The 27,477-nt window shown below is 33.4% G+C and overlaps 1 protein-coding gene across 1 annotated transcript in view; it reads right to left on the reverse strand.

Moving 5' to 3' along the window:
• The window catches only part of LOC108214140 (DExH-box ATP-dependent RNA helicase DExH14), a 35,069-nt gene extending 10,607 nt beyond the window's left edge, over positions 1-24,462 (reverse strand). The window contains exons 1-35 of the mRNA XM_017385942.2: positions 24,266-24,462; positions 23,966-24,027; positions 23,704-23,872; positions 23,092-23,539; positions 22,924-22,989; positions 22,199-22,303; positions 21,791-22,084; positions 19,593-19,709; positions 19,404-19,463; positions 18,688-18,759; positions 18,491-18,607; positions 18,240-18,401; positions 15,624-15,689; positions 15,346-15,498; positions 15,172-15,255; positions 14,102-14,176; positions 13,875-14,006; positions 13,734-13,799; positions 9,763-9,828; positions 9,538-9,660; positions 9,119-9,268; positions 7,770-7,982; positions 6,889-7,044; positions 6,577-6,801; positions 6,378-6,479; positions 6,213-6,293; positions 6,031-6,111; positions 4,881-5,084; positions 4,652-4,768; positions 4,431-4,553; positions 3,523-3,612; positions 3,318-3,443; positions 3,154-3,216; positions 1,667-1,755; positions 1,264-1,354 (exon numbers count right to left, since the gene is read on the reverse strand). Of these exons, the coding sequence (XP_017241431.1) occupies positions 1,264-1,354; positions 1,667-1,755; positions 3,154-3,216; positions 3,318-3,443; positions 3,523-3,612; positions 4,431-4,553; positions 4,652-4,768; positions 4,881-5,084; positions 6,031-6,111; positions 6,213-6,293; positions 6,378-6,479; positions 6,577-6,801; positions 6,889-7,044; positions 7,770-7,982; positions 9,119-9,268; positions 9,538-9,660; positions 9,763-9,828; positions 13,734-13,799; positions 13,875-14,006; positions 14,102-14,176; positions 15,172-15,255; positions 15,346-15,498; positions 15,624-15,689; positions 18,240-18,401; positions 18,491-18,607; positions 18,688-18,759; positions 19,404-19,463; positions 19,593-19,709; positions 21,791-22,084; positions 22,199-22,303; positions 22,924-22,989; positions 23,092-23,539; positions 23,704-23,872; positions 23,966-24,027; positions 24,266-24,375 (4,458 nt within the window). The 5' untranslated portion in view covers positions 24,376-24,462. The remainder of the gene's footprint in view (positions 1-1,263; positions 1,355-1,666; positions 1,756-3,153; positions 3,217-3,317; positions 3,444-3,522; positions 3,613-4,430; positions 4,554-4,651; positions 4,769-4,880; positions 5,085-6,030; positions 6,112-6,212; positions 6,294-6,377; positions 6,480-6,576; positions 6,802-6,888; positions 7,045-7,769; positions 7,983-9,118; positions 9,269-9,537; positions 9,661-9,762; positions 9,829-13,733; positions 13,800-13,874; positions 14,007-14,101; positions 14,177-15,171; positions 15,256-15,345; positions 15,499-15,623; positions 15,690-18,239; positions 18,402-18,490; positions 18,608-18,687; positions 18,760-19,403; positions 19,464-19,592; positions 19,710-21,790; positions 22,085-22,198; positions 22,304-22,923; positions 22,990-23,091; positions 23,540-23,703; positions 23,873-23,965; positions 24,028-24,265) is intronic.
• Between the last annotated feature and the right edge of the window lie 3,015 nt (positions 24,463-27,477).

The raw sequence follows: 27,477 nt of genomic DNA on the forward strand, positions 1-27,477 counted from the left end.
TGACATGGACATCTTATTCAGTTGGTAGATCTTTACATGGATAATATATTATGTCGTCCTTAAACTATATGTTGTTTTTGTTTAGCTTCTTGTACTATTAAACAAAATATTTCGATTCCTTCACTTTTAAGAAATCTTATTTGCATCCCTCCGTCCAAATTTGACTAATAGACGTCAGTCAATGCTGATGTAGCAATTACATGAAAATCATATATTCATCAATTGAAGTCAAATTTTGATAGGTTAACCTATGAGTGATTACAAGAGCATCGGGTGGTGAAAGTTCTCAATTTCGAATTCACTAACGTATAGAAATCTACACTTTAATCTCAAGAACATGAAATAATAAGCTTTTTTACATGCATTGAACTCGAAATCGAACACTTTCACCACCCGTGTTCTAGTAATCACTCCTAGATTAACATATCAAAATCCAACTCCAGTCGATGAATTTTTTTATTTTCACATAACTGCCACATGAGCATAGCATTGACTAACATCTCTTAGTAAAATTTGGACCAAAGGATCCAAATCAGATTTTTAAAAAATTAAATGATCGAAATATTTTGTTTAATTATACAGGAGCTAAACCAAAAACAGTATATAGTTTAAAGACAAAAGAATATATTATCCTATCTTCATATTATATTAATTAAAATTAAAAGAGATAACAAGGAGTGTAAATTATATATTTAGATAGGAGAGATGATCAATGATATATCATATATAGAGACAAATAAATTTGAATGAGAAAGTTAAATATGATGTTTGTAATCGAGCAAGAATACCTTAAAAATGATATTTTAAATTAACTGTAAAATTGTGTAATCCATAATACAAACTTGAAATTGAATTAGTATTACATAGTTTACGGTATTGATAATGATCAAGTATATGTCATACTTATAAAATATGGTTTATTTATAATTACAGGAAAAAAAAGTTATATGTGTTTTTTCATTAAAACTTGGAATTCTAAAAATATATTAAGATATTGAAATAAAAGTTACAAACAATTATTACATAATAGAGATGATTAAGTAAAAAAGGCAGGGAAAGAATGAATGATAGGTAGCAATTAATAAGAATGATCTAGCAGAAATTTTGTAAAGAGAACTTGACATGTGGCAATGGATTAAGTTGGTGGCACTTTATTTTGCTAATAGTTAAGATGTCTGTATAATGAGCATAAACAAATGGGCAGCACCAGCATATAGTAAAGGTTAAAAAGAAGAAGAAACTGCGAGAAACGATCCCACTTACCTGGATATGAACCTCTAGAGGCACAGGCCTCACACTGGGCTTGAAATTAAACAAGCCATTTTCCCCCACACCAAGCCAGTCAGACAAATCACTAAGCGGAAAAAAAACAAATGCACAATGTGGTTAAAATTAATGTAAGGCGTTACTACACTGAACATCCTTAAACATCAAAACCCCAAAAAAAGATTTAATTTGAAATTTACCTACATAATTATTTAAGTTTTAGGAAAACACAATTGCTTACTCACTGAGAGGAACAATTTCACAGAAAGTAGCATATAAAAAAATGGATTAACAATGTTTAAGGAATTTGAACCAGAAGAATAGAGTAGTGAAATGAGCAGCAGAAATATATCCAAGGGTCCTGAAAGCTTAATAATTATAAGAAAAGCATAAAACATACTGTGCATTTGCTAATGCTGTTGAAAGGCCAACAAAACGAACTGATCGTTCTGTTTGTGAAGATATGTATCTCATCCTAGAAACAATAACCTGTACACAAATATAAGAAAAATATATATAAAACAATAGATGCTGAGATATTTAGGTACTAAAACAATTCAGCAAGGTAACATATTTTACATACCACTGTATTTTGATTTACATATGGTCAGATAGAAAGCCTTACAGTAAAATCATGCATGGGGATGCTCATGGACAATCCATTTAAATCACCACCAGTACCATACATTCAACCAGGAGCTAGTGTGTACTGTGTACCTTATTATATTACTATCTGGACTATGAAGCTAAAGTTACTGTTACTGATGTGGGACTATAAGTTGATCGTCAATACTCATTACTTGATCCAAAGTTGAAACTTTTGTGAAAGAACAAGCAGGGAAATTTAATACTGAAAGCCACAAGAATATATGAAGTGATATATATTTACACCATATATATATGTGTGTATGTATATATACACACACACTAGCTTATAATCCGTGCCATGCACGGGGTTCTTTATTATAAATTTTTAATTTTTTATATAATTTTAACAAGTCTAATGTCAATGAAATTTAAATAAAATGATAATATATATTTTGTTTGTATTTTTAAAACTAAATAATATATATATATATATATATATATATATTATATAACTTTAATATGTTGTTTACAGGATTCTAATTTTATTTATTAGTAATTTTAATAAATATTATAATAGAATAATTTTAACATGCTCTTAATTGGATTTGAACCTTAAACCTTTAATAACATCTTAGATAGTGATATATAGAAAATTCAATCTAACGGTTCTAATCAATTTAACCAAGTGAATTAACGCTTATAATGCACTGTACTAGACTACAGACCAACGACTAAACTTTTGCATATTTAGCATAGTATAGATGATGATTTAAGTGATTTTAGATGAGTACCCAATTAGAATAGTGAGCCACTTGTTTTTTAGTGCAACGAGTGGTCACTTTGATAGAAACCCCATATTTCTTAGTTGAACATATTTACCCCTAGCATGTCATTTAGGGAAAAGCTAACACAGGAGTAATGAGCTTGACGGTTAACCCAGCTGGCCATCAAACATCAGAAAAAATAAATAAGTGAAGGTGAAAAAAGAAGGGAACACATATGACAAATGCCACCAAGTAATTACTGGAAGCTATGGAAGGAGCAGAAAGTAGTTTTTGGAAGATAAAGCCTTCCAGATGAGGACCTTTATCTTCTACTGAACCTTACATTAGTTAGCTGCGCAAGGCATTTATATAGCAATTGTTTTTTTTGTGACTTCTTTGAAATACAATTTTAATTAGCTAACCCATAAAGAACGCAAATTATTTTATTTTGGCTGATGGAAAAAGTATGAATGTATTGTGGTCAGTCATCTTTTTGCATTTGAAACACATGTAATTATCACAATTATAAGTATACCTCAAGAATGGGTCCACGGTCAGCTCCCAGCAAGTGAATTTCGTCCAAAATCACGAGTCCTACCTATCAAAGATAAATAAAGTAACATGAGATCAGATTGGAGACTTTGATTACATAAAATAACACGTTCCACATCTAGAATTAGCATGTATCCAAGTATGCACCTTTGTGACATATCCTCTACTATGCCAGTTACGACTAATACCATCCCACTTCTCAGGAGTTGATATTATAATATCCGCTGACATAAGAGCCATCATATCTGGTGTAAAATCCCCAGTCATTTCAACCTAAAAGATAGAACAGATTAGTGCTAGCACTTTATTAGTATATGTATACATATCAATCTTTATAAGAATGCAGTAGCACCATCTTTTTGCCGAGTTGAGAAACAAGACGCTTCTTCCAATCGTTCATCCTTTCTCGAACAATAGCCTTTAGTGGCGCTATGTATATAACCTGAATAGAAAAGTGGATGAACATTAACCTGAAAACAATATCAGGCATATCATTTTCAACCAGCGAACTTCCCTAAGTTGTAAGAGAATAACTTTGTACATAGACAATTGAAGACTATTTCCGAAACATTTGTTGTTAGACTTAACTGGAATTCTGTTGAACTATCATACTCATTTCATCACACGTCCTGATTTTTTAACGCATTTTAAGGTGTAGAAAAAAGATACTTGTTAATAAAAAGAACTCATTATAATCTTCACAATAAAATTTGACCTTCCTGCTTGTATACAAAATTAGATTAAAAACACGTATCTTTTTTATGCACCATAAATTGCATGACACAAACTAGAAAAAAACCAGCCCTTCACTGTAGGAGATAGTGTATATAATTCAACAGGTAAAGCTGCTCCTAAAGTGTAGGTTATAAGAATGACCAAATTTTCTTTCCATATGTAATGACATCCACTAATTACAGAGGTCTTCTCTAAATCCTATGCAAATTACAAAGGTTTTTCTAAATACTTCTATATTGGATTCAATATCATCATGACATGTCTTTATATTACCAGTATGTAACAAGTTTTAAGATAGCAGGACACTACAAGTCTCTTTTCACAAGATATTTTATAATCAAGACCCAAAATGATTGACCGTGAATAAATATTATAGCAGTAATCAGTAATGTATATAAAAAAAATTTAAATGCACAATGACTCAATGAGACTACTGGAATTGAACAAGAGCAGAAAGGCCGCCACTGGACCAAACAATGTAAGATCCCAATACGGAACTTATCACAGCACGGACAAACGATTTACCTTCATATCAGGCTGGGAATTGAATAGATGAAGCATAGCAAGCTCAGCAGATATTGTCTTTCCACTTCCAGTTGGAGCCCCTAAAAGGACATTGTTCTCGGTGTGATATAGCACATGAAACGCCTGCCATCAACGTATTAGTCACAACCATGAGGCTTACTCAACTTAATACGACACAAAATATCATTAAGTATAAGTCAAGAAGAATCTTAGAATATAACCTGGGTTTGAATTGGATTGAAGTGTGAAAAAGTATATAATGCCTCGTAAGCCTTGTTTCCAAGTGCAGTCACAGGAAGAGGTTTCAGATCTAGAAGTTCGGTGTGAGAGGTATGACCCTGAGATGCAACACCTTGTTTGAATTCAATACAGTACCATGCAAACCAATGAAAAGTAGTAATATGTACATTTTATTATCAGTATATATATACAATGAAAAATTGATTTGACCTCTGGAAGTGCTAGGTTGTGAAAAGATATAGCATACAGAGCTTCTGCTTGCAACCAGGAATCAGAAACAGCACGAATGTAATATTGAGGAGGATGTGGTTCAAAAATTGGGACCGTGAATGTTAGCTTTTGTGCTTCACTTCTAGCCATCCGCTTTGTTAGTGTGAATAGTTCTGAATGGTAGATGTGATCATTTTCCGAATCCTGTATTAAATGGATTGTCAGTCAATAGAATTCATATAAGCAAATGTGCTTCTCCTTCAGTAAGTAAACTTTAAATCTTGCAGCAGCAAGAATTGGGGAGTCATACAGATTTATACTGATTCCCCATTATTGTGTTTCTAAAATTGATTCATTCCATATGATGAATTTCAGATTACATGTTTAAATTTGGAAAACTTGAGGTAATATTTGAATGTCATGCAACTAAACCAAATAAAAATTCTTCTGGAATATTGCTAGTTCAAATAAAGTGGGTAATGACCTTCAAATAGAAATTTTTATAAATGTATCTTACTTGAAATTCAGTTTTCACTAAAATAGGAAAACTTGTTACAAGGTAAGGGTACAAGGACTGTGAAGCACTGCATTCACAAGTGAAGCATTAGACTGTCTTCACCATGCTATAAAATTGCTATACTTGTCCTCTGCATCATGATTCGTAATTGGCGTTTCATTCGGATTGGGTAAAAATACAAGTGCTTCATCAGCCAACAGGTCAAGTTTGATTTAATACAAATATACTGTTTCTATCTATTTTAAGAGAGGCGAGTGACCAAAAAAGTCCAAAGCTATATGAAGCATCATATCCCAATACAGATCATCAACCCATTATACTTATGTAAATACCTCCCAGGCAGTTGAGGCCACAGTGACTAATTAGAATTTGATCAAGTGATCAGAATAAATACATGGGGTAAGAACAGATTGAGCATAATTATATATTCCTGTACTTTAACTATCCATGCATCACAAATGTGAGAACAAATATGCTTGCAGGATTGATCAACAGGCAAAATTCAGTTTCTTAAGTAAAGATAGGTTCAATAAATTGAGATAACCAAGATAAATAATCATCTAACCACTGACAATGACATATGCATGCCAAAAATTTCGTAAAAACTATATTAAACAAGAAATAAGGAATTACCTCAACAAGTATCCACCACCGTTCCGAAGAACCATGAAAGCGATCCTTCCACACAAAATCTGGTGTTATGAGCAAGTCAACCTGAAAAATTAAATATAAAATAAACATTAAGAAATTCCAGAAACATGTTCCAAGATAAAGGGAAACCTAAAACTCCAAGTAAATGCTTGCAGTTGTGTTACCTTCAGAACAGTCCTGGTAATTGGACTTACAGTAGCAGATAATTGCACTGATGGAAAGTTGCTCAGGTATTGTTTCACCAACTTCAGATTTCGCAACGGAAAAAATCAGATTTCTATGTAGTAGGCAACAAAACAATCTTCATAACTAACTAATAAAACAAATACCCTTCCTCCAGGTGCATAACGTATCAAAACACCAATGTCTTTGTCCTGCATTTCATGGAGGTGATCCAAGTCGGCTCCTCGTTCTTCAAGCTTCCTCAGTATCTGGGCCAAACAGAAACGATAGTATATATACTTTTTAAACGTTGATCTAAAGTTTCAGTGCATCAACAACAAAAAAATTAAAAAAAACTGTAATTACATCCAAAGAAATATCCTTGTCGAATTGTCTCAGAGGGTGTTGATGGGGCCAAATTTGACGATCCACAGCCTTACAATATTCCAACATAAAAGAAGTCATTTCGCACCACCCTCTGCGCAAGCATATCTCAAATAGAGCTCTCATAATACGGCCCAGGCTAGCACTTATATAGGCAGCATCAGATATTAAGGAGAAAGAATCAATTGAACCCCGAGAAATATACAACTGCAAAACAGACAACTTACATGTAAATGTGGGTGCCAATGTAGGTAAGAAGGTTATACTCCAGATCAACAAGACAAAAAAAGTTACCTGTATGAGAATAGATACTTTTCCATGCTTACTTGGAGGACCACCTTTAACTTCCAGGGGGCATGATGTCTGAGCCAATTTTTCTAATTCGTTTTGCTCCTCATCTCTAACAACAATATTCTCAAATTCAGAAGAATGGGCCACCATGTCAATCACCTAGACAGCATAAGATTACCAAGCAGAAATCATTATAGGTGTAGTCATAAGCAGCATTTATGTAATATGTTTGCCGCAGAATAAATCTTAACTTATTAAAACTCCCGGGCTTCATTAAAAATAAAAAATCGAATACCTGAAATTTGAAGTGAAAACAAAATTAAGACCTTAAACCCTATCCTACGATACACAATATTCCTCAGAGCCTGCAGTCATTACATTCTTATTCATGACCTTCTGTACTCTCCTAAGACCCGTGGAACAGCTTGTTTCCCACCTACCATGCCCTCTAGTATAGACTTATTTCGCATTCAGTCTACTAAACTATCATAAACTAGTTTTCTCCAGCTGTGCCCATTTATTTAATCAATACATCAATACATATATATCAAGTTATTAACAGAATGGTAAGAAAGAATGTCATCTTGGTAAATCAACTTCTATTAACCAAACAGTAAAGTTACGGTACAATTAGCTGCTACTGTAATTAGCCTGAGATACTCATACTTTACACCTCAGACATAAAATAAGAAAATACCTATTTATAGCGGTAAATCTTAAAAAATAGTCACCTTCCAATACCTTAAGAAACTTATATATGCTCATGGATTAAATAAAAAAAAAATACTCCAAACTAGTTGCAACTTTCTTCAAAGTATAAAACTCCGCCATTGTTGTTTTGAATGTAAAAACTGGCAATAACATAAGATGCAATTACAGATTACCTCACTGTCATTCATGTGGCGTCTCAACATTTCATTATATGTTTCAACACTAGAATACTGAATATAAAAATGACTAGCAATACGACCCAGCTCTGTACAGTAAAAATTGCCACTCTTCTCATCAAACCGCATCATTTTAGCTTTATCAAGTGAACGCGCAGCATCCGTGACAAGAGATCTTTGCTTCAAACTTAAAGAAGGATCTGCAATTACCTGCCAAAACAGAACAGACTTTTAAGAAGTGGGTTATCAGAAATGCAGTATCATATGAAATATGGAAGCAATCAAGTTTAAAGGGAGCCAATGAACTATCACATACTGATAGCAAAAACAGAGAATCTAAATATACCTCTGTGAGAGAAACAGACCAGGTATCCCATAATCACGCACAATTAATGGATACATTAATGTAATTTTGATAAAGGTGGGAAAACAAAATAAGAGCACACCATGTTGTCCTCCTGAGATCCAACAAATGTTTCGCAGGACGATAAAATTTCCACTCATGTACCCGTGCAATATTTTACAGATATCCATCTTTACAGATATATGAAGAAGAAAAATTGATAGATACTTGGGACTACAAGTATAAACATAGCAAAAAATATGGGATAGCACAGAAGCATGTTCAGCTTCTGCCTAGACATGGAGGATACTCCTGTACCATGGCAAAAAGATGGCTAACAAATTTACTAATTAAAAGTTTGAAAGGTCGCCCAATATGCTATACTCTCTTGCATAATCAGTTAACTTCAGAGGGAATAAGAATCAAGCGTTTATGGAAACAACAATCTCAACAGATATTAAAGAGAAGGACCGAATTCTATAAAAATAAACAGTGTAGTACTTCACAACTCATACTTGTGAATAAATGGGCTTCATAATTGGTACAACTAGTCAACTACATCACATGTATAGCATTAAAGGCAACCACCGCTGCTAAATTGAACATTTCATAGTTTATTAGAAGTTCAAAACATATGCAAAGAGAGTGTGACCTACACCTATAGAGGAGTGAGGATTGCAACCCAAAAAAAACCTGGCTACTTTACCATATTGAAGCAGCAACAAGAACAATTACCAATAATCCGATAAGTAGAGAAACCTGTAGTACTATATACTTTTAAATTTTTAGTTCAAGTAATATGTGATATTCTATATTCGTACTATTATGATAGAGCAATTAAGGAAAATAATAAACATGTAAAAGCTCAAGACATGGGGTATTTTGCTACCAGCAGACATGTTTGCCTACAACGTCAGTATGAACACAGGTTCCTCAATTACATATTCTATGCCACTCGTAATCCATGAACAAAATATGCTTAACTTTTTAAGCAAGAAAGTACCTCATCCCAACCAATGCCATATGCTAGAGGATTCATTTTCATCCTTATAAAGAGATATGTGTAACCAAGCCAAGCACAAGCTTCCTTGACATTTGTTACTGTACCCAATGCCACCTCGGCATTTAAATTGTCCTTTAAGGAGCTGATAAACTACAACAATGCAAAAGAAGTGCGTGAAATCGATTAAAATACTGATAGCAATAATAAACTCGGAAACGAGACAAGTTCAGTATTTCAGATAGCTCGAATGCGTATATCATTGAACATATGCCAAAAAAGGGTATTTTGATACTAGATGGCATATCTGAGACAATAATTTCTATAGAATTAAAATGTACTTATTTAACAAGACTTATAAAGTATATAGGACGCAAGTACTGCAACCACAACCGGGTATCACCTATCAAGAGACCTTGTACCTGACTCTCTATTGGAAGTTGACTTGTTAACAATCGTAGATAGTAGGCTAGTTTGTCATGAGATGTAATAATGATGCCTTCCCCACTTTTGTCAAATTGGGGTCGTCCAGCACGTCCAAAAATCTGAGACGTACTTGCAGGAAAAACAATTGGCAAACTAGACGTAAGCATTCAGCAAGCAGTACATACAATACACAATCACTGTAAGACAATGTGTCAACCTACCTGCATAACATCAAGCATGCCCAGATCTCGCCATCCACCAGCCTTAGGATCATACAATTGAGTACCCTGGAGAGACAACATGCTCCAAATAACTAACAAGTAGGGTAAAGAAGAAGAACAATAAAAGAAAAAAATTCATCAAACTAACATCACTGTCTAATTGATCAATTTAGAAAAATCCAAACATGAAAAAGATAACAAAACATATAAAAGAACTTGTACATATTCTTTATGTTGTTGCCATGCCCTTTGTTTATAACAATGAAGCACTGGGTCGCGCTCTATGGAGAATACGTTTTAGTGTGAAAACACTGAGAATTCTATTGTTCTGTTGCAGAACAATACAATATTGAAAATGTGAAATATCTGCTTTTGGTACTTTCTGAAAAGTGCAGAACAATTGTTCTCACATATAAATTGTTTTCACCTAAATCACTGCCATGCATCACCAGTGGGGATGAAAGGTAAAAATTCAAAAATCTCATAAACCTCTTTATCATAATTTAATAAACCACAGATGTCACATGGATCAATAATCCCCTGTCTATTGTGCCAAATTTGTTTATATAGGCCTCAATTTTAATAACCAATTCTACTTGCACACTACTTTCCGACAATAGGTAAACCACATTAAATCCAATTTTCACAGAAGTATACAATTTGATTAGGTGTGACGAACTGATCCTAAAAAAATTGCATTCCCTTATCTAATCAAATCATAGTAATAATATATTAATAATTTGGTAGATGAAAAACACATTACTTAAAGTTTTCATATTTTTCTTGACAATAAAAGATTCATAAACAATATACATGATCATATTCACAATCAAATATGAATTTAGGAGCAATTAAATAACTCTATATATGATTATTTTTGTAACTTGAACTCTTAATTTCACCCTAGTACCCATCGCATATATCCTCGGTATAGTACCCATGGCGGGCATCCTCGGTATGTGGACTTACACTTATTTTAGCTGAATAAAAAAAATTCAAATTATTGTCGAGTCCTACCCGTATCTGTGTGGGAAACCTCTAGCCAAGTCCAGGTTACATAGACGATTATTACATTTACGAAATTTCATATGGTAATAATTGGTATAAAGAACATTACAGTCACGTCAACAATATTAACAATGATGGTCACCTTACATATTGATACTATACATATATACAGGGTCATCCTCCAATACAAACCACTAAAATACAAACTAAATTCAAACCAATGCAATTAAGGGGAACGGAAAGGGTTGTAAGGCCAGGGTGGGACCAAGTTTTGGCTCTTAGGCTATTTGGAGCCTGTCCAGGGGTCTGTCCGGACCCTTGATGAGGCTCTAGTGGGCCCGACATGGATTGAGTAGGGACGGGTGTGGCCCCCGGGTGGGTGATGTCATATAAAGGGGGACTAATGTCATATAGGGGGTGGATGATGTCATATAGGGGTTGTTTTCCTTAGTTTGTATTTTAGTGGCTTGTATTTGAGCAGTTGGTATATATGCATATACATACATACATATACATATATATATATATATATAGGCTCATGATCAAATAGAAACCAATTTTAAAATAAAAACTAGAAACCAATACAAGTTAGTGATATTCTCAGTACAATTTAGTGATTATCTATTTAGGATTTAGTGATCTGTGCTGCAGAATTTAGTGAAAACTCAATCTCCAGATATTAACCATCTTAGAATCTCCAGATCTGTTCATGTTTTCGATTCAGATGGTGGTGATAGTGGTGGAGATGGTGGAGGTGAAGGTGGAGATGGAGGAAAGATGATTGTAGCGGAGGTTTGGGCGGCTTGAAGTAGGGGGTTGGAGCGTTGCCGGAATAGTGGCGGCTCCGTCTTTAAAGTTGAGTCGAGGTGGAGAAAGAAGTATGAACGAATCTGAAGGAGGTTGAAGCGGCGATTAAGATGGGCCTGGTGAAGATGGAGGTGTGGAGGTTGTGTTGTTAAAGAAATAATGGAGGTGGAGGTGGAGATGGAGATGGAGGTGGTGGTTATGGAGGGGGTGGGCGGCATAGAGGTGGTAGTGGTTATGAAGGAGGCGACGACGGAGGTGGTGGTAGTGGAGGTGGGGTTGGTGAAGATGGAGGTGGGTTTGATGAAGATGGAGGTGGAGATGGGGTTGTTTAAAAATTTAGTGGTATTTGCTTTAAGATTTAGTGATATTTCAGTTTGGTTTTTAGTTTCTAGGATAAGGAGGTTTCTATTGGAGTAAAACTCTATATATATATTGGGTCGCGCTCTACGAAGAACACGTTTTAGCGTGAGTACACTATTGTTCTGCTGCAGAACAATACAACATTAAAAAAAACTGCAAAACAATTGTTATGCACTTCTTGAAAAATGAAGAACAACTGTACTCGTTATTCTCACCAACAAATTGTTCTCATTTGAATCACTGCCTATAAACAAACCAACCCTTGAATAAAAACTAAAAACCAATACAATTTAGTGATATTCACTTCAAAAATTAGTGATTGTGTGGCAAAAATTGGTGAAAACCTCAAGAAATTGTTGAAAATCTCCAGATCTATCCTCTAGAGTTTGTAGTAGAATAAGACTATATATATATACATATAGGCTAATAATCAAATACAAACCACTAAATGCGAGCCTTAAATACGAACCAAGAGAAATTCAGCCTATATGACATCACCCACCTCCTAGATGTCATTACCCACCCCCTAGAACTCATCACCATCCGGGGCCCACTCCCGACCCCACTCAATCCACCTCGGGCCCACTAAAGCCTCACTAAGAGGGTGTTTGTATGGGCTTAAAGCCCGGGTTTTAAGTCATCTATGTCTTTAAGCTGAAAAATGTCTGTTTCTGTAATAAGTCAGAAGCCAGCTTAAAATCAGAAGTAAGCCAAAAGCTGATTTAAAGCCAGAAGTTAGTTTGAGGTACTTTTTTCGGTGGCTAAATTTCGTTGAACTTTTTTTTGATAAAATTTACTCCTAAATCATAAGTTACCCATAAATCACTTTTATTTTTATTATTATATTTTTAATGACTCATAAGTCATTCATAAGTCAAAATTACGCAAACAGAAATTTTAAGCTGTCAGCTTATCAGATAAGTCACGTTAATCCATAAGCCACGTTAAGTTATAAGCTATAAGCTCAGCCAAACGGGCTCTAAGACTCCGGACAGGACCCAAAGGGGCTCTAGCCAAGCTCAAGAGCCAATACTTTACCCCACCCCCTTTCCACTAGGGCCCACCTCTGTCCACTAGGCCTCACCTAGGCCCACCTAGGGGCCGATTCTCGGGGCCCACAAACCTCCCCAAACTCTTAAAAGCATTAATTCGTATTTAAGTTTGTATTTAGTAGTTTGTACTGGAGTAAAACTCTATACATACACACACACACACACACACACACATACATACATACATATATATATAGTTTTATATTGTAAGCATACCCCAAGTAAACTATAATTTTAATATTAAAAATATATAAAAATTAACATTAACTTATTAATTATTAGTGACGCATTACTAATTTTAATTACAAATTTGGCAATAATATCCGCTATGAAAACCAAAAAAAATAACTCATGCATCGCCCGTGTATGCCCCAGTTTATGGAATGAAATTCCTCATTTAACTCTTTTTACCCATTTTCATTTTTGTTCAATCACTTAAGTACCAACCAACTCTTCTCTTCTATTCTAATTTTTACCAACACCATTCCAACAAATGATAAAGAACTGATTACTCTAAACCATAATAGATACAAGTAATGAAATAAAACGTAGTTCCAACCCACCAAAACCTACAGTTTTCTTTTCATAAGAGCATAACTAAGAAATCTTTTAACTACATCTTATTCTCTTCTTGTAACAGTAACCAGTGTAATTGTTCTATCATTCTCTACAAGCAAAATATGGAAACTATAAAAAATGCATGCAGTTGTGGAAACAAGCTATATCTCTGGAGGTTTCACAAACCTTTATGACGACAGTATGAGCAGGTAAGTTTACACCCCATGCTAAAGTTGCTGTGCAAACAAGAACCTGAGAAAAAAATATTATCTTAGATTCGTATGTGCTACCTAAATTTTAGCTTGACAAGTTGGTAGACAGGCATACCTTTAAGAGTCCCTCGGAAAATAGCTTTTCAGTCAAGCCTCTATCAGAACGTAACATCCCAGCATGATGGATACCAACTCCATTATCAAAGAGCTGTACAAGTTCCCTATTTCTCGACTTCAAAACATCCTTCTGAAATTGCATGTCATCAGCATGAGACACGGGTATCCGTGTATAGATTTATATCTATAAAGTTACAAAAAATAATTAAAATAAAACTTCCTTGCCTTCAGTAATTGATATTGTGGGTGGTCTTCATTCCTGAATAGCTCATGGTCCTCATTAATCTTGGCAAGTTCAACCTGACAAAGAGTATTATGTAACAAGCAACAAGTCAAACACTAATACTGATAGTGATGTCAGTATGTCACAAAATTTCATCTAGAAACGGCGACTCACGTGTCAGACACATCTAAGAATGCTGCAAAGTGAAAGAAATACTATACAACCAAAAAATATATCGAACAGATTTAACCATAACGAGGCCAATAGGGTATCTTAGAAGTTAGAACACATACAATATGCAGGGAAGGAAAGCAGCTGTGGAGGGTGATTAGTGATACTTAGCGTTGAGATATGAATAATATGTGAAGTTGGGTATACTTGTTTTGCAAATAATCTACGCCTACAAATCATGTAAACGTGCCAAGTTGTCAACAATTAATGCGTTTGACAAAGTAGTAACCTTGGGGCCTCCAGAAGTGCAGCTTATTTTCATCGGGCTCATTTAAAGCTCCTAAGCTCAAAGACGTTTGCATGGTTTTTGCAAGTATCTTATGAGGCCTCTCCTTCTGACAACCTGCTCTGGTTACTTCAGCCTTAAACATGTGAAAGTGACAGCGATAACTACAGGTTTACACGGTAGGTAATGTTAAAGGCTCTAGGAGTGCACCTTATCCTCGTCCCTGGGCTCTTTTATTGCTCCTACACTCAGATTTAACCATCAAGATTTCGTTAACAGTCCTAGAGATAGACTTCCTAATGACCAATCCATGGTTTAGAAGAGGCATCGGATCAATGACCAATTTTTTGGTAATGGATCAATGGCCAATTTCAAATTGTTAGGCTATTAACGTATTTTTTGTAAAGAACTAAGAATCTATGCAGTTCGATCTTGATAAATGAATACCATCAGGAACATAAATATTGATTCACTTGTCGAGGTTCAAAATACACTACCCCTATAATGTAGACCATAAAAAATATTAATTTACAGAAGTTGAACATTTATCAAGTTTCTACTATACCTAGTTTTTGCGGTTAATTATATTATGAATACAGATAGAGGGTATATTACCAGTTTTTCGGCTGTTTTTCCTGTGTCTTTCCTGGAATGAACAAAAACCATAGCCTGGTACCCGTTCTTCAATGAATCCACTACCTAGAATGCAAAAATATCTAAGTTAATTATACAAGACTGCTGCATAATTGAAAACACGGCAGGAGATAAGTTCACACTGTAAAATATGACCTTCTTGTAGCAAATTTCATTCTGAAGCTCAATACGTGCACGAAAATTTGGTTCGCTAATTCCAATATACTGTTGTGCAAGAGGTACTGGACGATAGCTAGAATCAAAAAAGAATAGTCCGGCTTCAGGATTTACCCTCAGAAATTGTGCAACCTTAAGAAACAAAGAGTCAGTTGGAATCAATACAAAAACATGTACTAATAAAATACAAATGAGGTCATGAATGTCTGACATGTACTAACAAAGAATGACAGATGAACCAGATGTCATGTACCAACCTCCAGATAATTGGGTAGGGTAGCTGATAGTCCCACAATCCTTATCATACTCTGGGTAGATTCTACCTGACATAAAAAACAAGAGGCATACTCAGATTCATAGGTTGTATTAAGGTATGCAAAATTCTATTTCTGCAGCCACTTCCGAACTGATTTCACAAGACCATTCTATCTCTCCAATATTACAAACAACAAAGTTCAGCTATTCTGCGAAAATGTGAAATCATAAATATAATTGCTAATATTGAGAGAAACTTAGCTTATCTGAATGTTTCGCTAATGAAAGCAATAAAGCATTTCTAAGAAAAGGATTTACATATGTGTACCAAATCATCATTCTTTAAAAAACAGGAACTAATTTTGGTTCATTATCTAGTAGAAATCAGTATTTAATAAATCACTTAATCAGCAAATTGCACGTTGTGACTTTGGTGGCATCAATTAGAATATTTTTGCATTAGTATGAGGCATGTATAAAATTTTACATTATATGTACCCAAATTTTTTTAACATCCGATTGCAGTCAATGAACGCTGTTAACTTTTGAGGGTATATTGGTTATATTCAGTTTCAACTGATATAAGAATGGGATACACAATATAACCCAAAAGTTTATACATATTTTTACATGTCCTCACCATAAGATTAGATTACTTTAAAAGGCTTAGATTTGTTAGATGATTCTCTCTCCTCTTACTTACCTGCTCCGCACTCAGTTCTTTTCTTTGTTTATTCATTTTCCTTCATGTTTCATAGATTTCTTTCATCCTTTTTTTTTGCCTGCTATTAGTGTTATTTATATATCTTTTTTCTTTCAGAACCGTTTTCTTTCTATACTTCTTTTAGTAAATTAATGTTTTTTCATTTGTGGTTAAAAGTTTTGCCCATGAATAAAAAAGCTAACTTTATATATCTGAAAAATATATAATCATAAAAAATGCACACTATTTTATTATTTTATAAAGATTATTTTGTAGTGGATCAAAATTATCACCTAACTTGAATAAATTCATTAAAAACTTAGAAATAAATATAGACTACAATTAATGTAATATATTCTAAGTAATTCCACTATAACCCTATTAATTTTAAGAAATAATATTGCAATTTTTTTGACCACATATATTGGTTCAAGTATAGCTAATAACAGCTTAACTGGTCTCAGTTAATCTTCACAGAACAAAAAAGGGTTTTACGACATTTCATTTTAATTAACGGTCAGTATTTTTATTTTTTTAGTATAAGACTATTCACTGAAAATAATTCAAAATCATTTGAATTGTTTTTAAAATGTAATTAATTTGGATATAAGATAGATTAATTATGTTTTAGTTTTAATAAATCCTATTGTTCAGGAAATAAATAGTTATAAATTTTAGATATCTATAGACTATAGGTGTTTTGTTAAGCAATGGATAGGTTTACCTATATTCTAGTAGACAGGGTTACCTATTTTATATTGAATTTTTTTTATATATAGCCTATATAAAGGCTTACGGACGTAATCTATTTTATGGATTATAATAATAAAACAGTTTTTTTTTTACTCTTAGCTTACTTCTATAATTACTTTTGTTTTACTCTTATTTGTTGTTTGTTTTTTTACAACACGAACAACACAGTTCTTTTATAACAAAAGTGATAAGTTAGCTTAGCATGTGTTTTGAACTTCAATTATTTGTTTGCATATAATCAGAATCAATTTTAATATATAATAATTGCTAAAAAGTAGTAATGATTATTTGAACTAATCTAAACTAGTTTTTTGAGGGTGAATCTTACAAAGAATGAAAACAAAAACAAAAAAGTGGAGGACAAAAACAGTAAACAATGTTAATTATCTAATTATCATCTAGGTTATGATAGTTTGAACAAAAGAAAATATCCGAGCTCGGAAAATTAGTATAGGAAAGAGAAAGAACCGAGTGCAAAGCAGATAAGTGAGAGGAGATAGAATCATCCACAAATCTAAGCCTTTCAAACTAATCTAATCTAGCGGTGGAGAACGTGCGGAAATGTTAGGAATTAACTAATTTTATTTGTTTCTGCAACTTAAACTTTCATCCCCCCTGTTTCAGTAAAATTAAATTACTGTATTAACTAAGTCGTCTAATGGGAATCAAATGTCAAGAAAAATCATAGTTGGATACATATTCTGTGAAGCCATCTTTGTGGAGCAAAATTATAGTTGGAGCAGAAGTGGAAAAAGGTCTGATTAAAATTACAAATGCATTCATAAGGACCATTTCCAGAATAGAATATTTATAATGAGGTGGCATAGCCATTCATCATGAGCCTAAGAAACGCTTATAAAATATGGTGCAGGCATCACTCATCATAGATTCAGCAACAATGCTGCTTATCTACGTTACCCGGACTCTTCATTTTGCCTCGAGTACCCGTGTCGGACACTCGACACTCGGACATGGGTATGGACACTCCGACACTTATTTTAGGCCAAAAACATGAAAAAATTTCAAAATATTGCCGAGTCCGACACTCGGACACGTATCCAGTTTGGACACTTTCAGCCGAGTCCGGGTAACATAGCTGCTTATTGCACATCATATATTTGCAAAATTATAGCATGATGTCCCAGTTTGTTAAAACATTTACCTGACGAAGAGTTCGAGCAACCAATGCTTCTATTACAGGGCCCCTGTCATCATTTAGAAGATGTACTTCATCAATGATGAGCAGTTTAACCAACATTGAGAGAGACATGTCACTGCTTTTGCGCGTAATGACATCCCATTTCTCAGGCGTTGTAACTATCATCTGTTGAGCATAGAAAAAAGCTAACATATCTAGTCTGATTCAATGCTCTGCTGCATCATGATAAAGAAAGGTACATTTGTGCAAGTAACCTGGGTTTCTTCTAGTTCATTCTTCGAGAGTTGCATATCCCCAGTGAGTTCTTTCACAATCATGTTTAAAGGACCTAATCGATGACCAAAAGTTCTTGTAACTTCTGCAGCTAGTGCCTGTACATAATCAAAAAAGGATAAAGCATCCACCAAAACATATTGATCTTGTAAAAACAAAAGTCAAAACCAAGCTATACCTTCATAGGAGCAACATAGACAATCTTAAATTCATCTTTATGCAAGTACCCATCCTTGAAGTGCTGTCCAATCTGTAATAATATGTCGTTTGACAACTTAATTAACAATATAGTAACAATTTTAACTTCAAACTCTAAGAACTTACTGTATTATAATACAAATACATAAAAGAAAAGCTCTAATCTGATTCGAGATAGGAAATGTAAATGGACTGGGCATCTAGACAGTGGGGCAAATACTGATACGTTTTGTATCACATCACAGGCACCTAGGAGAGCATCTTACCATTTATTTAGGCAACTAGGTCTGTGGTTCTTGAACAGTGCCTCATATTTAGCACTGCCAGCCCAAAACTTTTGAGGAAGAGTATATCACAACACATAACAATTGTTTGGCTTAGACGAATAATGCTTCTGCTAACTTTGGGAAAATTTTCAAACAGTATAAAAGATACTTCTCATACATAAGTAAAGTTCATAGACAAGATTTGAACTTAAAGATACATATTCACTATATGAATAAAGATACATTGTCCTTCTATTATCTAATTGTATTTATTAGGGCAAGAACAATCAATTTTATTTAACCTAACAAATTTTAGAAATAACAGAGGAAGAGGATGGCCATATCTCTACCCTGGTCCTGTGATAACTGCTTTACAAATGCATATATGAATAAATAGCCGAGAATAATTAACGTAGCCACTTATACACACCTCATGTAGAACAGCAATCATGGCGATATTTGTTTTTCCAGCTCCTGTTGGAGCACAAACCTGAAAGTACAGATCATGTCATCTAATATATAAATATAGCTATTATTCTTTGTTAAATATTTTCTCTCTCCTTGTCCCCACATTCTATGGGAAACTTGACACAGCAAAACATATATAATACGGACTCACAAGAATGTTTTCATTAGTATTATATGTTGTTTGGAAGATTCTGCTCTGAATGCGGTTCAGGGACTTGTAACCCTGGAAAGCAGCTTGAGCAAAGTCATCTAACTCCTTTATCTCAATCTGCCAAAGTGACAGCAATATAAAAATGAAGTATAAGAAAAGTGAGCTATCATTTAGAATTAACTGCACAAAGTAAAGAAAGATCAAACAACTGACTAATAAAATGCAGCCATCCATATGTCTCAAGTAGCTACTTTGCCTCATAGAAAGATCGATATCATTTTAAAAATAACTAGCCTTAAACCCGTGCGAAGCACGGGAAAGAATATAATTAAAATTACTTATTTCTAATTTAATTTTAAACGTCATTATATTCTATTTTATATGGGAAATTCTATGATAACGCATTGAAGTTTGATTAAATATTATTGACCGACTTATTATGTTTTCTTTAAGAGATTTAGCTTTTACAATATTTTTTATATTTTATATATGAGTAGTAGAAAATATATATAAATTTATCATCTATCAATAAGTATTTTTTTAATATTAATATATGTTATTGATGATAGTTTTACTTTTTATTTGTTTTTTACCTAATTATAAATTATATTTTTCATATTTTTTATTTCTTCGTTTATAAGAAAAAGGATATTAGTTATATTGTATCAACTACATGATAACTTCATGTTTGTCTTGTAGTAAAAGAGATTAGAGTTAAAAATACTCATATTGATATGTCTCTCACTATTTATGTATTTTCATCTATTATCTATACTTCTATTTTCCATTTGTTTTTTAGTAATTATAAATTATATTTGTCATATTTTCTATTTCTTCATTTATGACAAAAAGGATATTATTTATTTTGTATCAGTTACATGATGACTCTGACGTCTAGACGTCATGGGGTATAAGACATTAGAGTTAAGAAAACATTAAAAGTTTGGTCGATCGGTACTTGGACCGAATTATGCATCTTTTTATATAATTAATTATTCTTTCTAACTAAAACTATATTCTTTTTCATATTTACTATCTAAAAAAACTCAATTTTCTAAAAATAACATTGGACAAAATAGCAACTACCCTTTTTAACTAAAACACATTATCTTTTTCAGATTCCTAACTAAAAAACCGATTTTCTAAAAATAACATATGCAACATACATGTAAAAAAAAAATTATTATATATAATTATTAATATACAACCGATAATATGTTTCAACTAAATACATTAATGTTATTTTTAATTACTCCATTTTATCACTTTAAAAGTATTATCATAGATCTATACTATCTATTTATACTACTATATATTATTATTATTATTATTTTATTAAAACTGAAATATTAATGATTTTATTGGTCTGTCGACTTTTATCAACAGGTCGGTATTATTCTACGGGTCTCCTTAATATATAATGTGTTCTAATAAATCTTTTTATTATCAATTAAGCCAAAACATTTAAATATTTGGTCAATATGATCGATTTGTATTTCAATTAAATTTAAAATATAGACGATAAAATTACAATAGTTATAAACCACATGGGTTATCAGCTGCATGATAACTTCATGCTTGTCTTGGAGTTTTGTCTTGTATTAGAAGACATTAGAGTTAAAAAGACTCATGTTGGTAATGGCTCTCACTATTTATGTATTTTCATCTATTATCTATATGTAAGTAGATTTTAAGATTAATATATGTTACTGATGGTAATTCTATTTTTTATTTGTTTTTAACTAATTATAAATTATATTTGTCAAGTTCTCTACTTCTTCGTTTATAGGAAAAAAGATATTATTTATCTTGTATCACTTACATGATGACTCACGTCTGTCTTGGAGTAGAAGACATTAGAGTTAAGAAGACTCTGACGTCTTTCTCTCATTATTTATAAAAAAAATTCTATTTGATTATTTAAAATAATATGGAGAAAGGGGAAGTTCAGATATGACTAAAAACATTTAACCAAACAAGGAATACAAATTATCCCTATGTTCGCTTATTATAATTTAGTATAAATATAGACCAGAGTAATCTTTCTTAGCTAACAAACTTTGTTCAAGAGATTGCGGTAGCTAAAAACTTTATGCAAGAGATCCAAATCTGTGTATGATATTCATACCCAAGATGGGCAACAAAGATTATGCAACCTACACAAAATACATGATACGTCAATGATAGAAAGAAGGTACCAGTTTTTCCCCAGGCTTCATTGGTGCTGTTTGTGTTGGAGGAATTGTAACTTCTTCATATCCCTTATAATGCTTCTTCACCGTGCCTTGAGGCAGGGCAGTAGCATTGGACTCTCCACCAGTACCAATCAGATCATCAAAAATACTTTTTTTCTCGCTCGCTTGAATTAAGGAACCAAAACTCATGGAAGATAACTCATTGTCATTCCCTTGATCAGTCCCACGTCTCTGTTTCTTCCCTTCCTTGCGCCGAAGTTTATCAATTTGCCTCTCCGATTCTGTCTGCACTGTCACCTACAAAAGTGAAGCAACTTATGAAATTGAAAGTCAAAATCAATTTTGCAATTAATCTAAAGTTTCAAACTATATTATATGTTTAGCTTTTACACCAAAAACATGCTAAAGTACCTGAGTACCATAACTAGGCATGCGTGACTGAGAACCCGGGACCTTTTGGTCAGACTTCAACACAAACATCCCATGATGAACAGCATCAACAAGTTCCTTCCTATGCTGGAGTGAAAGATTCAGTCAAACTAATTTCATCCCAAATATCAACAGCTACAGTAAATGGCATAATGCAGACAGAGAAAAATTCTGAATGGAAACTCAAGTACTTTGGCCCTGTTTGAAGTTTGAACTAGCTGATTGCAGTAGCTTTTTTGACTAGCAGATTGAATTAGTTGTTTTGTATGAAACTGTTTGGTAAATAGCTGTTTACTTAGCTTTTTGCTTCTTATATAGACACATATCAAACCACTAATTGGAAAAACTCCTCAAAGTAACTTTTTGAAAATTAGCTGTCTATATCCAAACCGCTATTTCAATCCGCTAACTACCAAACACCAAAGTTAGATGATTCTCTTGATCAAACCTCTAATATGGCCCAAACCTCTAATTTCTCCTCAAACCTCCAGAAATATTATTTACGGGTGCAGCTACATATTGGCTTACTAAATCCAGTTGTAAGCATATACAGAGTGCATCAATCTGTCTAGAAAAGACTGATATGGTTCTTTAGGACACCATAGAGACGGATTCTACATCACATAAATAATTCCGAACACAGGACTCCCTATATGCAAACACTAGACTTGTATATATGCAAACAATAAAATGAGGTAGATCATTACAGTTATAAGGTCTTGCACTGTTTCAAATGCACTATCACCAACGAGATCCAACAGGTCACCAGCTATCTGCACAATTTATAAACTTCCCATTAAGATTAGTTAACCACAAGATTGATAATCATTATATATTAATTAACAGTCAACCATTATGCATTGGACCACCAATACCTCATCCCCAGGTTTCTCCGAATCAAGAACCCTGCAGATAGCCATAGCCAATTCATCTCGAGGTAGTTGTGAATTACTTCCCTTGACTATCAGATCACAAGCATCTCTTAACCAATTCAAGTCAAAGTTTCCCCCAACACTTTCAGGATGGTAATTTGCATTATTGTCATTCTCATACCATCCCTGCGGAATCGAAGAATTTGAAGTGCTTTCCTCTAGCAAATCTTCGTACTCAAGAGAAACATCAACCAGAAACCGAGATGGGGGTTTAAAAACAAGATCCGCACCAAATTCCATATCATCACCAGTTCCATTTATTTGATTCTCTAGAAGGGAAACTGCATCTGAAGTATTAGGTTGCAATGATAAAAGCCTTTGTGCTAATAAAGACACTTTATGCAGACTTGCATCTGGAACAACACGGCCAAGTAGTTTGTCCAATTCCTCCCTGCATCTCAAATCAATAACATAAATTAACAGCCTCACCCAGAAGTTACCATTTTATCTTACTCTCAATTGGCGACATCTATGTTTAGTGTAAAATCTGTGCTTTTAATATGCTAACACGCATAAAAAGAAACAAACAAAGTATCAAACAAAACAATTAATTACCTATGTTTCTTAATTCGTCTATATTCCTCTTGCTCTTCGACATGGTGACAAAAAATTCTATACACAGTCAATGCAACTTCTCTAAACTCTTCGTCAACCACCTCCCCTCCGATCAACTCAACCACTGCACCAATAAACTGTTTGTACGCTTGTCTAACCTCACTAGAAGCTGCAACACAAATGATCAATATATCATATATAGAAACGCAACACAACTCATTAAAACACCTAATCCAACTTAAAAACAACACTTGTACAATACCTTCATCCCATTTATACACAATCTTCCTGGCGAGTTCTGATTCTTTTAGTGAACTTGCAGAACTACAGCCGCGAAAATCAGAAAAAAATCACAGACTGAGGGTTAAATTACATAATATCACAATAAATCACAATAAAATCAATTTAAGAAGATAATTGAAGGCACTTGGCAAAAATAGATGACTGAAGGCGAAGAATATACGCACATTGCATATCATCAGACATATATATACACACAAACAGACACTATACAAGAGCAATGTGATCGATGAAACACAAGACAGAATGTAAAAATAAGAACCTGCGTTTATTAATCAGGTTTTGAAGATGCAATTTGCGTTGTAAATAAGCTTCATCAGCATCAAATGGATCTCTAAGTGAGTTCGTTAATCGAGGAAGTTGAATCAACATCTTCTGATAAACCCTAGAATTTGGTATTATCAAGCTAGCTTCTACTTATCAATCTTCTGTTTGCACTTGTTCATTTGTGTCGCAAGTTGTGGCGGCTTATATATGGTTCGTTTTGGACCCGGTTCATGGACATACGCGTCAGTGCTTCAACTTGTTAACGACAAACAATTTGCGTGGTCGATACGGATAACTTTCCGTATAATTAGGCTTCTTTAAGGTTTTATAAAAACATATTTATATTATTTTTTTAGATTTATATGTTATGGTCTTTATGGAGATGGTTTTTAGTAAAAAATAAGATCAAGTTTTATGTGATTTTCTTTAGAAATAAATTCTTATTTTTGAAAAATAAGTTTAGCCAAACGGTCACATTTTTTTTTTAATAATGCAACTTCCATTTAAAACAAGGAATCATATGAAACAGTATGTGATACTATAATCAGAGGAGAAGTAAAAACACTAAATCAATAAATCATACTTCCTCCGTCCCTTCCATTTCTTTACACTTTCTTTTTTTGGGTGTGCCATCCAATTCTTTACATTTCAAAACTTACTCAATAGGTCCCACCACTTCTTCACTTTTCTTTCCTTTTCACACTACTTTTACTCCACTATCTTCTTTTTATACATTAAAAATCAATAGGTCTCACCACTTCACCCACTTTTCTTTCTCTTTTCCACTACCTTATACATATTTTTTAACCTCCGTGCCCAACCCAAACGATAAGAACTGGGAGGGACGGAGGGTGTACTATGCAATTTAGTTAACTCTTTATTAGCATGCTTTTGAACAAAAGACACTGAGAACGTCGGATGTGTGTGGGGCATTTCCTTACGGTTCTAAATAATATGAACAACTTCAAGCTGATTATTGCTTCTTTTCTACATCGCTTGCACTGACCTAGCAAGTTTGAATCAACTACTACATGTATCAATTCTTTTAATTCAATTCACAGACTCCCACTATTTTAAAATTCGTAACTGATGTTGGCCTTGGCAATCTGGTAGTCTTTCCTTTAAAACATGTCCCTTGACAATCTCTCGTCACCATATCAATTGAGAAGGACTTGGCTCCTGAAAAAATAGATGTGTTCACATTTACTTTAACACATCCTTGTTCTAGAGATTTTCAATGATGAAGATTTTTCTCCGTATTAAGAATCCTACGGGTATCACGTTGCACCTTAATCTCCTTGGCCTTCCTGTAGTCATTCATCAATGTATTACTCTGGTCCATGGCTATAGCGGGGGTTATCACTTCATCCTCCCAAATTCTTTTATTCCGACAAAACTAGACACCGCATAGAAACACCGCAATCATAAACAACTCAGCACTAGGAGCAGTACTAAATTTATGAATCAGGACAATCAAGAGCATAAATAACTTTTCGCATATCATATACAACACTCACATGATTCAAGCACTGAGACACAAATTCACAGTCAAAAAATACGTGACATAAGTGTTATATATCCGCATTACACATAGGGCAAGTAATGAAAAGATTTACACCTTTAGAGTTCAAGCGATTCCTAACTAGAATACTATACCGGCAGGATCGCCAAAGAAAGACTCTTACCTTATGCAGGACTTTGAGTCTCCAAATCTTCTTCCATCCTTCACCCTGGACCACATTAGATATCTCAATATTTCGGTTTTGCCAATGTCTGTTTCCGGTCTTAACACTATACCGACCATCCACAGACTCCATCCATGATACCCTATCTTGAACCTCTCGTTGTGATACGGGAACTACAAGAATAGTAGTAACATCTTCCTCGTGAAAGTGCTCATTCACTCTATTAGCATCTCATTATTTTGTTCACAGTATAAACTAGTGAGAGACCTTTTCATCATGTTCAGCGGAAACATAACTTTGTTCCATATGAAAATCTCCTTTACTCCAGAGCCATTGATCATTTTTCGCAATATCCATCTCATCACCAACAGGCCATTTGTATACTTTATATAAAGTATTCTCGTTGGGAATATATTAATCTTGATAATAAATCAAAACGCTTGTTATAATTTTACTTGTGTTGAAATGTAGCTGATCAACGGATATCATACTATCTATATTATCCGTTGATCCGATAATCCATCAACGGATAAGGTTTTGTAACAAAATATGTAAGTTTCTATATTGACAGTTGATAGAATATGTTGATCAACTGATAAGGTTCTTGGTCTATCAACAGAACAGATGTGCAATTCGAATGTCAAATTGTAAATATTCTAAGTCATGTAAACTACACAGGTGAAATGAAGATTAACGATTAAATTAAACTATCAAAGGACGAGCTATAAAAGATTTATCAACTGATATTCAATCCATCAACTGCTCGTGAAATATGAGCTATCCGATGATAATCAAGAAGCCATCAAGACTAGTCAATAAAGCTATCAACGATGTTTATTGACTTAAAAATTCCGGGTTAATTATCAATATGGTAACTTTTTACACTTGAAAATATCAAGTAGATCACTCGAAAATTTTTGGTCTCATTTGAATCACTAAAGTCATAAAAAATATCAAATAGATACCTCTAATATCTTTTCAAGAAGTAAACTTTACTTTTCATTGAGTTTCACACATTTTTCTTGGCTGTTAGTATAATCAAATGAAAGGTTATGAATTCTAGTATTTATGATAATATATTCAGATTTTAAGATATTTATTTTTTATTTATTTTGAATTTTATAACTATTTTGTTTAATTTATATCAAATAAATAATAAACAAATTTATTAAAATCTGAATATATTATCATGAATACTAGAATTCATAGCCTTTCATTTGATTATACTAACAAGTAACAACCAAGAAAAAAGTGTGGAACTCAATGAAAAATAAAGTTTACTTCTCGAAAAGATATTACAGGTATCTATTTGATATTTTTTATGACTTTAATGATTCAAATGAGACCAAAATTTTCTGAGTGATCCAATTGATATATTCTAGTTAATAATTTTAAGTCAATAAACAAGGAAATATTAACTAGTTAATAAGATTGATAATTAACCCGCAATTTTTAACTAGTTGATAATTAACCTTATAAATTGGTCACTCGGAAAATGAAGTGACCTAGTTGATAATTAACC

Source organism: Daucus carota, chromosome 3, assembly GCF_001625215.2.
Source record: "Daucus carota subsp. sativus chromosome 3, DH1 v3.0, whole genome shotgun sequence".
Taxonomy (NCBI): domain Eukaryota; kingdom Viridiplantae; phylum Streptophyta; class Magnoliopsida; order Apiales; family Apiaceae; genus Daucus; species Daucus carota.